At 38.3% G+C, this 18198-nt stretch overlaps 1 protein-coding gene across 6 annotated transcripts; it reads left to right on the forward strand.

The window, feature by feature from the left end:
• Nucleotides 1-428: 428 nt before the first annotated feature.
• Nucleotides 429-17172, forward strand: LOC128218841 (natural resistance-associated macrophage protein 2-like). Of its 6 annotated transcripts, none has more exons than XM_052926568.1 (15): nucleotides 429-566; nucleotides 2281-2415; nucleotides 3058-3180; nucleotides 3740-3966; nucleotides 7780-7918; nucleotides 9453-9608; nucleotides 10269-10338; nucleotides 10795-10901; nucleotides 11317-11406; nucleotides 11884-11913; nucleotides 13172-13392; nucleotides 13916-13991; nucleotides 14963-15040; nucleotides 15539-15571; nucleotides 16596-17172. In XM_052926568.1, the coding sequence occupies exons 1-15, from the start codon at nucleotides 564-566 to the stop codon at nucleotides 16740-16742; spliced, it is 1635 nt and encodes a 544-aa protein (XP_052782528.1). In that variant the 5' UTR covers nucleotides 429-563; the 3' UTR covers nucleotides 16743-17172. The 6 variants fall into 6 exon arrangements, with proteins under 6 accessions (XP_052782528.1, XP_052782527.1, XP_052782532.1 ...); XM_052926567.1 differs by having other exon boundaries at nucleotides 500-566; nucleotides 2252-2415; XM_052926572.1 differs by lacking the exon at nucleotides 429-566 and adding an exon at nucleotides 577-614.
• The last annotated feature ends 1026 nt before the right edge of the window (nucleotides 17173-18198 follow it).

An 18198-nucleotide genomic window follows, 5' to 3' on the forward strand; every position in this document is an offset into this window, starting at 1 on the left:
GTATTATTCGTTTTCAAGTGTTTTTCAATATTAATTTCAGTTGAACGTAATCAAAAAAAAAAAAAAATTCAGTTGCTTACATACACATTTATTCCAGTGTTGGCATAAGGTATTTGAATGCCTTTGAAAGCTTATTTTGGGGAATTTGTCTTCACAATAAGAAAATGGTAACAACTAACAGCTAGTCAATTTCTTTCCGCTTGTCAAAGCAAGCATCGACCAAAATTACTACATTAAAATGTTCAATAATCAATAAATTATTATTTACATCATTAATCATTACACAAATTGTTTAAAAAGGATAATATTTTAGTTTAACCTTCTTTGCAATATAATGTTAAGCGATTGTGAAACCAGTTATTACAATCAGTCGCTCTCGTTAGCACGTTGTTACGCGAGACTGTGTTTTTTCAATACAATGTTTATGCCTTTTCGAAATTAATATATTTACCCCTATCAGCTACTTACGATAGGATACTTAGTGAGTAGGTTTCTTTTTCAGTCAGTGTATACATATGTATGTAAACACTCTATGCGAATACGTACATTGGACTTGACCTATTATGGTAAGTGATCATAGCTTCATATGATACACACAATTGGTTTATAAAGAGGTAGGAATCAATGAATCATTTCCTGATTTATAAATTATAAGCATATCGAAGTGTTTACAAGGCGGAATTTATAAATGTTTTGTGAATTTTACGTTATTCATTAATCGTCGTTAATAGACATTGAGGACTGAGGATATACATCGGGTAGACTAAAAGGTTTATATAATTCTAAACATAGCTCTCACTGTCACGATTTTGGCGACGATTTTGACACATTTTTTGACTTGTTTAAACTTCGGTAATTTATAGCTATGTTATGCAAGATCGTGAAAATCTAATTGATTTTAAAGCTGCACTCTCACAGATATATCATTTTTACAACTTTTTTACTTTTTGTCTTGGAAAGAGCAAATTTTTGCGTAAATATCTACAAACCAATGATATAAGATTGCTGACAAAAAATAAGATCGTAGATGTTCATATTTCCATTCGAAAATAAATGTTTTATGGCTTAAACCGTTACTAACGGTTTAAGAAAAATGCCTAAAACATCAACTTTTGAACTTAAATATAAAACTCGGCAATCTATTTTTTGTCAGCAGTCATATATAACTGGTTTCTACGGATTTTCGCAAAAAAATTGGCTCGTTCCAAGACAAAAAATAAAAAAAGTTGTCAAAACGTTCAATCTGTGAGAGTGCAGCTTTAAAGTTAAATGTAAATAATCAATTTACAGGTCATATGACACTTTTCTGTAGAAAGAGCCAGGACATAGTTACTGTACGAAACTGTCGTATGTAATTTGGTACGATTGTTTTAATGTTGCGCAAATTCTTAGTGCAGTTGTAACTCAATCAGGGATAACTTGATGATGATCGTAGTTAATTATTTAAGGCCTTTCAGATCGAAATAACACGACTATCACTTAGTTACATACGATTTGCTATGCAATAGAACTTTGAATAATAATAAAAATTACATCAACTGCCTCGGTTACTGGTGCATCCACTGCTTATATAACTACTACATCCACTGCTTCGGTTACTAATGCATTCACTGCTGTTGTTGCTGCATCCACTGCTTATATAACTACTACATCCACTGCTTCGGTTACTAATGCATTCACTGCTGTTGTTGCTACATCCACTGCTTATATAACTATTACATCCACTGCTTCGGTTACTAATGCATTCACTGCTGTTGTTGCTGCATCCACTGCTTATATAACTACTACATCCACTGCTTCGGTTACTTATGCATTCACTGCTTTTGTTGCTGCATCCACAGCTTATATAACTACTACATCCACTGCTTCGGTTACTAATGCATCCACTGCTGCTGTCGTTGCTGCATACACTGCTTATATAAATATTACATCCACTACATCGGTTACTGGTGCATCCACTGCTAATATAACTATTTCATCTACTGCTTCGGTTACTAGTACACCCACTATTGCCGTTACTGCTATATAAACTGCTGTTGTTGCGACTGTTGTATCCACTGCTGCTGTTACTGCTATAATCAATAATACTGTTATGTCCATTTTTTATGTAACTGCTTTACTCCTATGCCACATTTACTGTATTTGGCACTACTACTGACCTTTCAGTTTATGTTAATTTATTGTTAGTTGCTTCTTAAGTTACGTTTACGTGTTGCCTTACTGTTGATTCTACATCAACATATATCTTCAGTTCACAACTTCACAATAATTTCTGATCAGATGGATATCACAGCGACATATGATGACCCACCAGACGAAAAAGCCAACGAAAATGAGGAGGTTGAGGTAGAGAAGCCGGAGGGGAACTTCGAAATCACCCGAGGGCAAATACCAGTGCCAGATACCGGCGTTTATGTGAGGTTTTATACGTTTTGTTATGCACCGGTCAATTGTAACCACGGCCCCCAGGTTCGCGCAATAGCAGGGGACTTTGACTTTCGGTCCAGCCAACCCCGGCTAAAATCCCCGCCCTGTGGGGATGAACTGATGGTAAAATCCCCGCCAAATGCCCTCGCACCCAAGGGACCTTAGGTTAGGCCCATTCCACGCTATATTTTTCGCGAAGACAAAACCACCGCATTCACCCGGCACTACGGGCCACCTGAAAGGTAAAAACACGGCCCATTTTCCCGGCTATCCCCGGTATACCCCCGGGCCTGGTGGGCCGTGGTTACATTTGACTGGTGAATTACACACACACTGTTATATTTCTTTAACTAGTACTAACTTCTACTTCATTTATTTAGAACATTAAAAAGACGTTAGGGCAAACTTTTTATGTGTTCTCTTATTCATGAAAGTCTCGAAATTAGGTTATGCTTTGGTTTAGTTTCATCAAGACGATATTATGTGTTCTCTTATTCATGGATGTCACGAAATGAGGTAATGTTTTGGTTTAGTTTCATCAAGACGATATTATGTATTCTCTAAATCATGAAAGTCACAAAATGAGGTTATGTTTTGGTTCAGTTTTATCAAGACGATATGTGTTTACAGGGCGGCTTCAGCTTCCGGAAATTATGGGCGTTCACAGGGCCAGGGTTTCTTATGAGCATCGCCTACCTGGACCCCGGTAATATTGAGTCTGACCTCCAGGCCGGTGCCATCGCCAAATATAAGGTAGGTCAGACTGTATGTACGAATATACATGGTATGTATGAAGATACAATGCTTTAAATGGATAAATCATATGTTAAAACGATAAAAAGTAGAGCGGATTTTAAAGAAACATTGTCAAACATAGGAACATGATCACTTTGTTCAATTATTCACTAAAATACTTAATGGATACGCCTCATGGTCATTAAACCATGAATAGCCTTCATCTTCAGAATTAAACGTTTAAACAGCTTAATGCCAAGCCAAAAAAATCATAAAACATAGAGGCCAGAGTGGTTTATCGGTATAGGTGCCCGCCTATCACCCAAGATGAAGTGGGATCGAGCCCCGCCAGGGCAACTTTCTCATAGTCTCTCAAAAAGGACACAGTTCAGGTTCATGTCTAGGATATGGAGGTAGGAAAAGGTGTTTTCATATCTGATTTCAGCTGCCGATACAATCGAGCAAAAACGTATAAACCATCAAACATCTTGTACTAAGCCCCCTCCCATCCGCCCCCCCCCCCACACACACACACTCACACACTTATCTACTATTATCTACTAACGGATTGTTACAGCTGTTGTGGGTGCTCATGTGGTCGACGGTGCTGGGCCTGGTGCTACAGCTGCTGTCGGCCCGGCTGGGCTGCACCACCGGTCTGGACCTGGCGGAGGTGTGCCGCCACGAGTACCCGCGTGTCCCGCGTTACGCCCTCTGGATCATGATGGAGATTGCCATCATTGGCAGCGACATCCAAGAGGTTATCGGCTCCGGTATTGCCATCAACCTTCTATCCTCCGGCAAGTGAGTCTGTCAACAATTTTGACTACAAATATATTCTTCAATATTAAACGTTGAATAAATAATTAAACTGACACTCTTATTTAAAATCAATACATACACATGTATAACAAACATCAATTTTGACTGATAAACCTTTCACTACTTACTTAATCATGCATTTATGGAAAATATTAATTAAAATATAAATAACTGATAACAAGATTGTAACCGTGCATTTGATAGGTGAATACGCCAAACTATTAAATGATCGATGAATGCTAAAAGATATACTGCGATCTACTATCGTCTGATTTATGCATCTTTCCTTTAACTTGTTCTCGGTATTCTCCATATAAAACACTGATTGCGACATTTATTCATCCTTTTTGTATATTTAAACACCTGGATTAATTGTGGTAAATTTTATTTGGGAGTAAAGGTGCATCTTTAATGTATGCAGTCTATAATGCTTTGCGAAATAGGATCTTTTTAGTTTTAGAAATGTGATCTGTTCAAAGTAAATCTGCTTATCGTGATATTAACATGGTACAGGTATACAGTGTGCCCGTTTTGTCTACACGATACCGGCCGTTCTGATAACATGCCGTCTCGTTTTTTTTACAAGATACCCCGTTTTGTTTACATGGTACCCCGTCTTGTTAAAATGTGTCACGTTCTGTTTACACGGCGTTCTGTTCTGTATATATAGAGAATACTAGGTTAGTGCCGTGGATGGAGGAAGTTTATCTGGCAAGGCGGAGGAATTTATCGGGTGAGCCGAAGGCGAACCCGATAAAATCCGCAGCCGAGCCAGATAAACTTTCTCCACCCACGGCACTAACCTAGTATTCTATTTATCCTGTTACTTTGTTTAATTAAACGCTATAAAACCTTAAAATTAATAAGAATCTTTAAAAGTAAGGGGGACAACTGTTTTTCCCTGTTGACGTCATCACACTCGGTATCCATGTTTAAATCGCCCCCAAAATAGTTCGTAAAACTGTTCAACTTTTTTAGTACGTTTATATTCAAAGTCATTGCATTTTAATACGTCAATATCAATTCAAAACATAAAAATACTTTTAAACGTGCATAAGCATGGATCAGTCTCTGAACATTATCTGATGATGTAACAATTATTCCGCAAGTCAGAGTACAGTACACAGGTCAAAATTAAAGATCACGAGTGTTTACAAACAATCGCAACATATTAAATGGATTTAAATGATGTTGATAGTGTTGAATGATCATAACTGCACCGGCAAAGAGATCATTCATTTCTGTTGTAAGTGAGATTTTGTCATTCACCACAGAAATGGAATAAACTATCGACGAGTATCGTTGAATGCTGTTTCACAGTTTCCAGCATTTGCGGGTGGGGTAAGATTTTCACATCTCATGAAGATTTCAGGTCGATTGTTTTGCCAGTGTCATTATTTTGCATAATGATGGGACTTTATGGGCGAGTGATTGCTGAGGTCGGCTGTTAGTGGTCCATTGATAAGATACTGAAACGGCAGTTCTGCTTTTCTTCTGACATTGCAGAATATATAAAAGAAGTTCGTTTTCGCGGTCACATGACCACCTGACTGTAGATAAACATCACGTGGTCTACTATCCTAATAAACTAAAGTTTACACGGCACCTTGTTATTGGACCGATTTGTATGCAGGTGACAGGATAAAACATACACGGTAGTGTGTCATGTTCGGTTTATATGGTGCCCGATTTGGTCTACATGGTGCACCGTTCTATCCGCTTGGTGCCACATATTGCTTACATATGGTGCCCAATTCGGATAACGTATGGTGCCCCGTTCGGTTTGCATAATGTCCCGTTCGGTTAAAATGGTGCGCCATTGGTCAACATGGTGCTCCGTTCGGTTAACATATGGTGCCCCGTTCGGTTAACATGGTGCCCCATTGGTTAACATGGTGCTACGTTCGATTAACATGGTGCTCCGTTCGATTTAAAAGGTTCCCCATTCGGTTATAATGGTGTTTCGTTCGGTTAACATGGTGCTCCGTTCGGTTTACAGGGTTCCCAATTCGGTTAACATGGTGCTCCGTTCGATTTGCAAGGTTCCCGATTCGGTTAACAAGGCTCCGTTCGATTTGCATAATGCCCCATTCGGTAAACATGGGGCTCTGTGCGGTTAACAAGGCGTCCCATTCGGTTTACAAGGCGCCGTACAAGGCGTCTCATTCTGTTAACAAGGCGCCGTACGAGGCGTCCCATTCGCTTTACATGGTGCCACATTCGGTTAACATGGTGCACATGCTCCTTGTGGTTTACATGGTGTCCTATTTGGTTTACGTTGTGCCCCGTTCGTGCGGTTACCATTGTGTCTATTGTGTTAACATGATGCCCCGTTCTGTTAACATGGTGACCTTTTTGGTTAGCATGGTGCCCAATTCGGTTAACGTGGTGCCACATTCGGTTTGCATAGTGTCCCGTTCGGTTAACATGGTGCCCCGTTCGGTTTACACGGTTCCCCATTTGGTTAATATGGTGCTCCGTTCGATTAACAAGGTCTCCCATTCGGTTAACATGGTGCTCCGTTCGGTTTACATGGTTTCCCATTCGGTTAACATGGTGCTCCGTTCGGTTTACAAGGTTCCCTATTCGGTTAACATGGTGCTCCGTTCGGTTTACAAGGTTCCCCATTCGGTTAACATGGTGCTCCGTTCGGTTTACAAGGTTCCCCATTCGGTTAACATGGTGCTCCGTTCGGTTTACAAGGTTCCCATTCGGTTAACATGGTGCTCCGTTCGGTTTACAAGGTTCCCCATTCGGTTAACATGGTGCTCCGTTCGGTTTACAAGGTTTCCCATTCGGTCAACATGGTGGTCCGTTCGGTTTACAAGGTTTCCCAAGGTTCCCTACTCGGTTAACGTGCTCCGTTCAGTTTAAAAGGTTCCCCATTCGGTTAACATGGTGCTCCGTTCGATTTACAAGGTTTCCCCTTCGGTTAACATGGTGCTCCGTTCGGTTTGCAAGGTTTTCCATTCGGTTAACATGGTGCTCCGTTCGGTTTACAAGGTTCCCCATTCGGTTAACATGGTGCTCCGTTCGGTTTACAAGGTTCCCATTCGGTTAACATGGTGCTCCGTTCGATTTACAAGGTTTCCCCTTCGGTTAACATGGTGCTCCGTTCGGTTTGCAAGGTTTTCCATTCGGTTAACATGGTGCTCCGTTCGGTTTACAAGGTTCCCGATTCGGTTAACAAGGCGCCGTACAAGGCGTCTCATTCGCTTTACATGGTGCCACATTCGGTAAACATGGTGCACGTGCTCCTTGCGGTTTACATGGTGACCCATTTGGTTCACGTGGTTCCCCATTCCGTTAATATGGTGTTCCGTGCGGTTACCATGGTGTCTATTCTGTTAACATGGTGCCCCGTTCTGTTAACATGGTGACCTTTTTGGTTAACATGGTGCCCAATTTGGTTTACATGGTGCCCCATTCGGTTAACATGGTTCCCCGTTCGGTTTTTATTTAGTCACGTTCGGTTTACATGGTACCCCTCTCAGTCTACATGGTGACCCTTTCGATTTACATCATGATCAGTTCGATTTATGTGGTGCCCCTCTCGGTTAATATGGTGCCCTGTTCAGTTAACATGGTACCCCGTTCGGTTAACATCGTGCTCCGTTCGATTAACATTGTGCTCTGTTCGATAATCATGGTGCCCCTTTGCTGTGTACAGTGTGACCCGTTGAGTTTACATGTTATTCCCCTACCTTTACATAGTGTCCATCTAGGCGTTAGTGTTGATAACTTGCACGGACACGTTCAACTTCCTGTTTACCTGGTGCCTCGTTCTGTTTACAGGATACCTATCTGGGCAGGCGTGCTGATCACGGGCGCGGACACGTTCACCTTCCTGTTCCTGGAGAACTACGGGCTCCGGAAGCTGGAGGCGTTCTTTGGAGCCCTCATCACCACCATGGCCATAACCTTCATGTACCTCGTGAGTATATCATACTAGCATACCCCGGATCTGACTCACCTTGTTGCAATTACATAAACGGGTGGCTATACATAGTGTTCGGAAGAATGAACATTTGAATAAATGATTTTCTTAAAGTGACACTCTTATTCAAAATCAATTCATGCACATGTATAACAAAAATAAATTTTGACTGATAAACCTTAAACTAATTACTAAATAACGCATTTATGGAAACTATCAACTTAACTGATAACAAGATTGTAACCGTTAACTTAATAGCAGAAAGCGCAAAAATATTAAATGGTTGGTGAATGATTTACAGTGGTCAAAGCCTCATGAGGTAGAAATACTGTGTTTTATGCTCATTTCTTTCAAACTAAACACGATAACCTTCATAAAAACCATTGTTTTTGACATTATTCATCCTCTTTTGAATACAAAAACAATAATACTAATCTTATTTGAGAGTAAGAGTGTATCTTTAAACGTTTCCGCTTGGCTCGAATTTCTCGAGGACTGAGGTATTTTTGCCGGTCCATGGGAGTTCGAGCCAACGAGGTTCGACTGTACGCCGATAAATCGCTTTCGGAGTTCCTCACCGTACATTGATCAGTAAGGCTAACTACGGGTGTTGGTGACTAACGTTCGCGATATTGTTTCCCGCTTATAGTGTACGTCTTGGACCCAATATCACGAAAATACTTAAGTCAAATCTCAAACTCAATCTCAACGCATTTTACCACATATATCATCAGAAGTTATTAAAAGTCCTACATGTTTAACACCTTTTAAGACGCATTCTATTATAGAATATGTTGATTAAAACCTTAAATCAAGATTCCAATGGAAAATATTCTACAGACAAAATAGTGTTTGAGAATAATCCACTATCTTTTAACAATTACTCAAGAACATTTTTTTGCTCTAGAACTATTTTATTTCTGAAATATTGACAATATTTTTATCAACACATTCAATTAAAAATCTTTGATTTCAAAAAGAATGAAAACGTACAAAAATGAATAAAACTATGCTTTTATTTGGTAAAATGAGTTGAGTCTGAGATTGAGATTTGACTTAAGTATTTTTGTGCTATTAGGGTCTGGGATACAACAGCGATATAAAGCAAAAAAGTGAACAAACAGGAGAAGACATTAGTGAACTCGGGGATGATGCTTTCAAACGATGAACTGCAGTTGTAAAATATTCAATGTTCATATTTGCACTCGCAAAAAAATTACAAGGTTATTCTTAAACGCTGAAAATAACGCTTGTATGATGAGACATTTGAACGTACAGTCGAACCCCGATGGCTCGAACTCCCAGGGACCGACGAAAATACCTCGAGCCTCGAAATATTCGAGCCAAGCGGGATTATTTCCCTTCAGTATAAATAACTCGGTTCTTTACATCTAATTCAAGCCAACGAAGATTTTGAGATAAGCGAGTTCGAGCCAACGGGGTTCGACTGTAGTATAATTATGACTGTTTAAATTATAGCAATTGTTGTTGTAGATAAAGTGATATTAATTCATACATGTTTCGTCCATAGTATATAAAAGTAGCTCCAAGCCAAGTGGGAATTATGAAGGGACTAGCAATACCATGGTGCGAGGATTGTAATAAGGCGGAAGTGGAACAACTGGTGGGCATTGTGGGAGCCGTAATTATGCCGCACAACATCTATCTGCACAGCGCCCTCGTTCAGGTACGCCATCATATTACATAACATATACATGCACAGGACACTCGTGCAGGTTCAAGTCCAGTTATGCCGAACAACATAGACCTCGCAGTGTTTTCAGTACGCGACTTTGCCACATTATATATACTTGCACGTCTGCAATGGGGACGGGGACGACATCATGCTATAAAACAATTACTAGGAAATAATTTCGTATTTGTTTCTGATATGTCATAAGAAAACGCTTTGGTCATAGAACTTGAAAAAATAACTATATGTTAATACACATCTAAACCCGTATTAAAATTACATGATGCATTACAAGTAATCCTTTTTTATTTTATTTTTATAAATAAGGCCGTAAAAATAATATTGTTTGGTGGTTTTATCAACGTTTGCGCCAAAATGCATGTGTCCTCTATAGGGCGCTGTAAATCAAAACAATTTTGCATTATTACAAAAAAAATATCCACTACGTTCAAGTTCAGTCATTGACGACCTTTACCAAGTTATTTTTCAATGGGCCGACATTTTTTGAGAGGACCGTGGTCATGTACCTTAAAAACAACGTCTTAGACTGTACGCTGAAAAACGTCATTCTTACTTTACGTTTACACTCTTCATAAAAGAACATGATCAAAGTCAATGCATTTGTATAGAAAGTGAAAACGTTTTACTTTTCAGTCCCGCGAAATTGACAGACGTAGCAAAGGTGCCATTAAGGAGGCGAATATGTACTATGCTATCGAATCTGGTAAGTTTACTTATATCGATCACCCTCACCTTTGTGGTTAAACACCCATTTCAACCACCTCCGAAAGATTACAAATTGCTCTAGTGGATCCAGAGTGCGCCCCAAGTGCTCCCCGGGTGCCCTCCCTCCCCCAAACAAAAACAAAATCGTCCATGTTTACCAAAATGCACTAATTCGATCCAGAAATTGTTCAAATTTTCTTGGGAGGGTACTCCCAAACACCCTTTTCTGAGGGAGGGGCACAAATCAAGAAGCCCCTTAGTTACGTCCCCCTCTACCGTCGAATCCTGGATCCTCCCCTGAATTAAATTGTGTCGTTTGTGGTTTATTGTGTGATAAGCTTAAATTAAAGATCAGTAAAATGCAAAACACGATTAACTTTATTATGCAAAAAAGTATCGCAGGAAAGAGACTGAAGGAAAGGCTTACATTATCCTCGTGTACATTGTGTTTAAGCGATCGCGCTACTGGTGTCGTTCGTGATCAACCTGTTCGTGATGTCGGTGTTCGCCTCCGCCTTCTCCGACCGACCGGACGCTAATGACGCTAGTCTCCGTAAAGCGGTAACTATATAAATGATCGAGGCTTGTACAGCTACATGTGAACGTCTTTTTAATATGATGTGGAATTAAGATAAGTAAAGTTTGAGCTTTTAGGGTCAGTGGTTGTATTATGAGTAGACTTAAATCTGATATTGCATAGATCTGTTTGGGCGATAAGTAGAATTTGAGTTTTCTTTGCTGGACGATAAGTAGACTTCCATCTTTTTGCAAAGATTTTGTTTGGGCGATAAATAGAGTTTGAGTTTTTTGCATGACCATTTGATGGATAATTGTATTTGGGCCTTATACAGAGTAATTTATTGCATGATATGAATTGTGCGTGCCCTTTTCTTTGTAGTGATTGTGATTGAACTATTGGTAGGAATTTAGATTATTGATTCATTTCAACGATAAATAAAGTTAAAGGCTATTTCAGGGTCTGTGGCTGAATGATAAGTACGGTGAGGTGACCAAGATTATCTGGGGAGTAGGAATCCTGGCCGCTGGACAGAGTTCCACAATGACGGTATGTTAACCCATATTTTGGTAGGTTACCAAAGTACGTCCGAACTTTGATGGTCACTAGCAAAACTCGTAAGACCCACATCATTACAGATTATCATCATCAGCAGCAGCAGCAGCAACATCATCATCATCATCATTATCCTCATCAATACCCCAGTTAAAAATGTGCCAAAGTATCGCTTATATTTATTTGTACACTAATCAAATGCTTGTTTTAGTTTTGATCATTAAAGTCAAATGAGTTATAATAATAATGCATTAAAATTAAGAAAAAAAAACATGTATCAACCTATATTGTGTCCCCGCAATGTATGGCTCGATTTTAACAGTCATTTTAGCAATAAATAAGGAAACTATGAAATTGGTATTTGAAAGTTATATGAGTTTGTACTGTAACAGTTATGAAGATTGTGAAAAAGACCATTTGGCTTGTGAACATCATATCCTTCTAACACTATGTTTTTATTTTACATTACAGGGGACATATGCTGGTCAGTTCGTCATGCAGGTTGGTTTTCACTTTCACGCTGAATATTATTTAAAACTGCTGTATCACAGTTTCACCGTTTTGACAACTTTTTTATAAATTTTGTCTTAGAACGAGCCAATTTTGCTTAAGTGTCTGAATTTCCTATTTCAGTCCGAAAACTAATGTTTTATGACTAAAAGCGTTACTAACGGTTTAAGAAAAAATGCATAAAAGATCATTTTTTAAACTTAAATATAAAAATCTGCGATCTAATTTTTGTCAACAGTCTTGTATGACTGGTTTCCATGCATGGTTGCATAAATTGGCACGTTTCAAGATAAAAAAAATATTTAAAACAAAATCGAAACGTTCAATCTGTGAGAGTGCAGCTTTAAAGTGACACTGGTATTTTAAAATGAATACATACACTTGTATATAAACTTGTATAACAAAAATATTTTTTTAAACCTTATCTACTTACTAAATAACGAATCAATGGATATTAATAATTACTGATAACAAGATTTTAACCGTATAATTAATAGCTGAATGCTCACAGATATTAGATGACTGGTGGGTCCTAAAATTTACACTTTTTACAGTGATCAACTATTGCCTTATTAGGTAAAAATACCGTGTTTTCTTTCAATGTAACACCGTATCCTTCATGAGAACCATTATTTTCGATATTTATAAGTATAAAAAAAAATTATACTTATAAATATCGAAAACAATGGTTCTCATGAAAAAAGAATCCTAAATTCTTTACACTTTTCCTCCATTTACTCTTCCTGATGTCGACATCAATCTTTAATATTAAAGGGACTAGCTAATGTTTTGGAATCAAAATGAGTTTTCCCAGTTATGCATCTGAACATTCTTTTACTGTTTGATACCGAAATCGCAAAATAAAAGTAATAAACGGGTTTTATCAGGGAGCGAACCCAAACTGGTAAACATAGAAAACTATTCCCATATTCCCATATCCACTCGCCCACAAGGACTAGTACATAAACTGACGGATAGTTTAACCTTTATTGAATACATTGGTAGCATCACGTGATAATGTCAATCAACCAATCACGCTAAAGCCTTTTATGAATCGCGTTATAACCAAGCTTTTCGAAATCATTGACTTAAAAGACAAAATTTTGGTTTTAAGACTCATAATGATTGTCCACACTTTCGTTCTTAAAAAATCCATTAAAAGAGCATTTAACAAACCATGATCGAGACCCTTTAGTTATGAGGGGTAAAAACATCCTTTCACTCAGATAGTTTGATTTATTTTTTTCAGGGTTTCTTAAACATAAAATGGGCCAAGTGGAAACGTGTGTTGCTCACGCGCTCCATCGCCATGGTTCCCACGATTATAGTAGCACTGATCGCGACAAAGGATCTGGATGCCATGAACAACTGGCTTAATGTGCTACAGAGCGTCCAGCTGCCGTTCGCCCTTCTACCCGTCCTCCATTTCACCTCAAGCTCCAGGATTATGGGGGACTTCAAGAATGGAATGTACGTCTTTAAATTTTAAACTTGCTGGGTCACACATATCTGTATATCTTTTTTTATGTATTTGATCCTTTGTGTGCATCAATCGGAACACCTCGGTCATCTCCGCCATACGGATGTAAACCGGTGCAATAGCAAAAGTAGTTCGTAAAATGATTATAATTATATTGATAAATTGAGTGTTTTAACGTGTATTTTTTTACTTAGTTCAAATTGATTCCCAGGGAACTGTAATATTGCACTAATCGTACAGATATATTAAAGGAAAGTCCAGAGGCTTAACTGCTAAATTAAAATTTTCTACGCGATCTACTTGCAGCGTAGTTAAATGTAAAGACTTTTGACATTGCAAACCGTCCATATACATCCAGGGATGTTTTCGAAGAAAAATAGTCGAGGTGCTCCTATCGTGTGTGAATAAGATTGGCCAGTAAGTGTCATTTATTGACTTGATAACATAAAAATACGGAAACTCACTATGCATTTAACTATTCATGCCAACATATGATTGCTTATTGTTTTTCAGGATTGTGACTATAATAGTGTGGTGTCTGGCTCTTCTTGTCATGGTTATCAACTTTTACCTTGTCATCTTATTTGTGGTAAGTCGTATATTAATATCTGTAATAATTATCTTATGTCATGATAGTCATTTTCCATCGAAAATAACCCCGAATTGGTTGAAGTAGTTCGTTAAATAATTATTATGAAATTCATTATTTGTAGTGATTTAACGCTTAATTTATACGAATAAGTTCAATTGATTCCCAGTGAAGTGTATATTTGCAAAAAGTCATCACGTTTAACTGCTTAATTGAAATTACTACGCGATCTTTTTGCAGCGTAGTTAAATGTTAAGAATTCTGACAAAGGAAAATGGCCGATGTGTTCCAAACTGTTTGTAAATGCCTATGATTCTACCCACATCGGTTTACGAAATAAAAGCTTTACTCCCATTGGCAACCTTTCTATTATGAAACCCACTGAATCTACTGTTTGCTTTTTTGCCGCTATTTAGTAATGGTTAACGATTATTAGTACGTACAGTAAAACTGAATGTCTTACAATCTATTCTAAATGCTTATAATATGTGCTCTTTAGTAAAAATGAAGCGATACATAACCCGTACCGAAGTAAACATTCGGTATTACGACTGTTACCTTTTATAATACATTGTAAGACATTTCATAACAGACTAAGTTGGAAACTTGGGTCGTTCGAAATACTCGAGGTTTGAGCTCGGTCCCAGGCGGCCTCGAGCGACCGCAATTTTACTGTACTTACAAAAATAAATGGTTTGATACAAAACAGTAGCATAAAACCAATCAATTTTGATTTCATTTGTTTTGTTTCAGAACACATTAACATGTTAAGTTTTTAGTGGTCTATAAAAGCAATATATACTACTAAACTGGATCAGCAGTTTTTTTTGTTTCTACCGCTTCACCTGATTAAAATCAAGTACGGCTACCTGCAGATTTATTGATATTAATATATTGGAAATCTTACGAAAACTGCCTTCTCGTTGGACAAAATATATTGTTGACCACTAAAAATGTTTTTAATGTTGCAGGGTACGGGTGACGACTGGTGGGTGTACCTTATTACAGCGCTCGTCCTCGCTGCCTACTGCTGCTTTGTTGCGTTCATTGTAAGTGATCGTCCTGACATAGTTTGGGCTCTTTAGAATACTCTACTGACACGTTTATACATAATATCAAATCTATTAAACTAGTGTACCAATTGAGATAAAGGGAGGTCAGTAGGTCAAGGCCACAGTGGAATTCAATAAAAAAAAATGTCCGATCAATATAAAGATATCGCTTGGATTTTCGGTCCTCAAACTTGCTAGCGAGGTTTGTCATGATCTTTATATGTTTATGGTAGATATTGATTTAAGATCAACATATTAATTGTCAAGGTCACCAGATTGACCACCGTCATTTTCATCTCTCAACCCAGGTATTTAAAATTCAGAGATTAATTAGTAAAATGTTTGCTTGAAAGTTGCAAGAAATTGACCATTGTCGTATTATTATAAACATATTGGAAACCACTATCAATGACCTTTAAACAGCTATTTGTATATCTGTTCTGTTCTATATCTGTACAAGTTGTATTTATTGCAGTTGACCCTTTCTTATTTCAGGCTATAGGTCAGGACAATATTTTGAAAATAAAGGTACGTCAAGTAGTTATATACTTGGTTAAATAGGTTGGTCTGTAAGTATATAGTTAACGGAATATAAGTATCTTCCATGGCCGAGAGTGTAAGATAGGTTCATTCCGACCCGAGCGTAGGGTGTTTTGCGGAAACGAGGTTTACCGAGTTTCCGCAAGACACTATGCGCGAGGGTCGAGATGAACCTATCTTACACGAGCGGCTATGGTATATGCTTTTTCGTGGGAGAAAGCTTTCTCTATTGAAAAGATGTAGTCTGAAAATAAAGTATGTTTTAGCCTAACTCATGTCGTTCTACGTTTTTGAAGCATAGTGTAGTTGGAATGTAACCCTGATTAGAGCTATCCTGGTTCTTTAAATAACACTAGGGTATATCACTGTCATATATGACCCCCATTTAACATCCCTCCCGGGAGACGATTAGTACAAACAAATGTTGCGCAGTGTGGAATCGAACTTGAGACCCCTGGATTGACAATCAATTGTGTCACCACTAGACCACGGATCCGCCACAGCCTGGTTGGATAATGTCAATCAACCAATCACGCTACAGCCTTTTGCTGAATTACATTTGGAACGTTTTTGGAAATGGTTGACTTCAAAGACAATATGTGTGCATATATCAACATTTGTTGAAGGGTTCCAGCCGTCAGTATCTTAGTTTAAACACTCCAGGCCCTGATTTCTCAAAACTTCTTAAGCTTAACAGGCTTAAGTAGCTTATTTCAATCAGCTAAAATACATCCTTAAATTGAACTTTTATGAAAGGAAAATGATTTATTTAATTAAAAAGTATAAAAATTCTTACGCAAATTATTGAAAAACAAAAATAGCAAGCTTAGCTTAATCCTGTTATAAAGAACTTAAGAAGTTTCGAGAAATTGGGCCCTGGATGATATGACACACTTTATTTCGTATTTAAAAAAAACACACACGTAAAAAATGCATTTTACAAACCATGAGCGAGTCCCTTAAAGAAGTACAAGTCACGCTTTAATGTGTAGTCCTGATACTTGCATTTCAGGCGTTTATTGCTGGAAGGTGTGGTCGTGACGTTAGCAGTATCGAAATGGAAATCGAACGGAGGCAGGAGGTATCGTACAGTGCGGGATTGACGTCACTTAATGAGCAAACAGACTTGCGTTACAGACAAATGGTTAACGAGTCTTGACCTCACTATAAATTATAAGTGGGAGATTATTAAGATGTTGTCTTGGCGTCTGTGATACTGTGGAGGGAATTTGACTGTTGTATGTTGGTGTGTTGCATTTTTTTTATAAATGCGTTACGTTTTAGTTGACCAGGTCCCAATTTCTTGAAACTTCTTAAGTTCTTTAAATCAGGATTAAGCTAAGCTTGCTATTATTGTTTTTCATTAATTTGCGCAATATTTACTTCTATAATAGTTTTTATGCTTAGATAGAAATTATCTTTATGATAATCGCAATAAACACTTTTTCATTTATCAAAGTTCAATTTAAGTATTTTTATTGAAATAAGCTACTTAAGTATGTTAAGCTTAACAAGATTCGAGAAAGTGGGGCCTGATTGTCGACATTGTTAATATCCATATTGTGCAATAAATAGCCATCTACGCTTAAGTTTGTGTTTATATTTTTTTAAATCCAACACGATAATTTCAGTGTATCCCTTTATTTATTTCCACTGTAGTCAGTCGCTGTTTTTGTAAAAATGGCTTTCAAAGTTCTCAAGCCGATACTCAGTCACCCATTTTGGACTTTGCTGTTGTTTTAGAAAATTAAGCTTAGTCTACGCCATTAATCTCCGTCCAAGTTTACTTATTAATTCGATAAAAGAGAAAAAAAGTAATGGATCGAACCCACGGCCTCCCGCTCCGTAGGCGGAAGCCTTAACCACTGGGCCACGGAGACGGTTTCACCACTTCATAATCACCTGGTAAAGATTGGACACTGTGGATATGTAACAGTCAGGATAAGTATCATAATCAGCATAGCCCCGAAACCAGGTCATAATGAAGTCACAATAATTCGGCACTAATGCCTTATGCACCAGTCAACTGTAACCACGCCTCCCCCCAGGTCCGGGGAATAGCGGGGAATTTGACTTTCGGTCCAGCCATGCCCGGGTAAAATTACCGCTCTGCGGGGACGAACTGATGGTAAAATCCCCGCCAAATGCCCCGCACTCCAGGGACCCTATAGGTAAGGCCCATTCCCCGCTATATTTGACGCGAAGACAAAACCACCGCATTCACCCGGCACTTCGGGGCCACCGGGAAGGTAAAAACACGGCCCATTTCCCGGGCTATCTCCGGTATACCCCCGGACCTGGGGGCCGTGGTTACCGTTGACTGGTGCATTACACAATTAATATCAGTTGCGGCCAATTTTCGATCAAGAGTTATGCCCCTTAAAGTTAACCTATTTATGAAGGTGGTTTATGGGGCTATCCACTTCCAATGTTTCGTAGGGATTGTTCTGAATCTCTTGCTCATTATCAAATGGTCATTTTGACCTTGATTTTGATTTGCTTAGATGTACGTTTATGTCATTTGTGCATTAGAAAACATTTATCATACATTTATTAAGATACATACTTTTAAATGAGACGAGTTACATTTCTTTTCTATATGGCTTTTTTAGAAC

This window comes from Mya arenaria, chromosome 15 (assembly GCF_026914265.1).
Source record: "Mya arenaria isolate MELC-2E11 chromosome 15, ASM2691426v1".
NCBI lineage: Eukaryota > Metazoa > Mollusca > Bivalvia > Myida > Myidae > Mya > Mya arenaria.

Bases quoted from the DNA above. Each gene is read 5' to 3' on its own strand.
- LOC128218841 (XM_052926567.1), top strand. From the start codon at position 533: ATGCGAATACGTACATTGGACTTGACCTATTATG. The intron at 567-2,251 runs GTAAGTGATCAT...ATATATCTTCAG, and splicing joins ATTGGACTTGACCTATTATG to TTCACAACTTCACAATAATT. The intron at 15,572-16,595 runs GTACGTCAAGTA...CTTGCATTTCAG, and splicing joins ACAATATTTTGAAAATAAAG to GCGTTTATTGCTGGAAGGTG.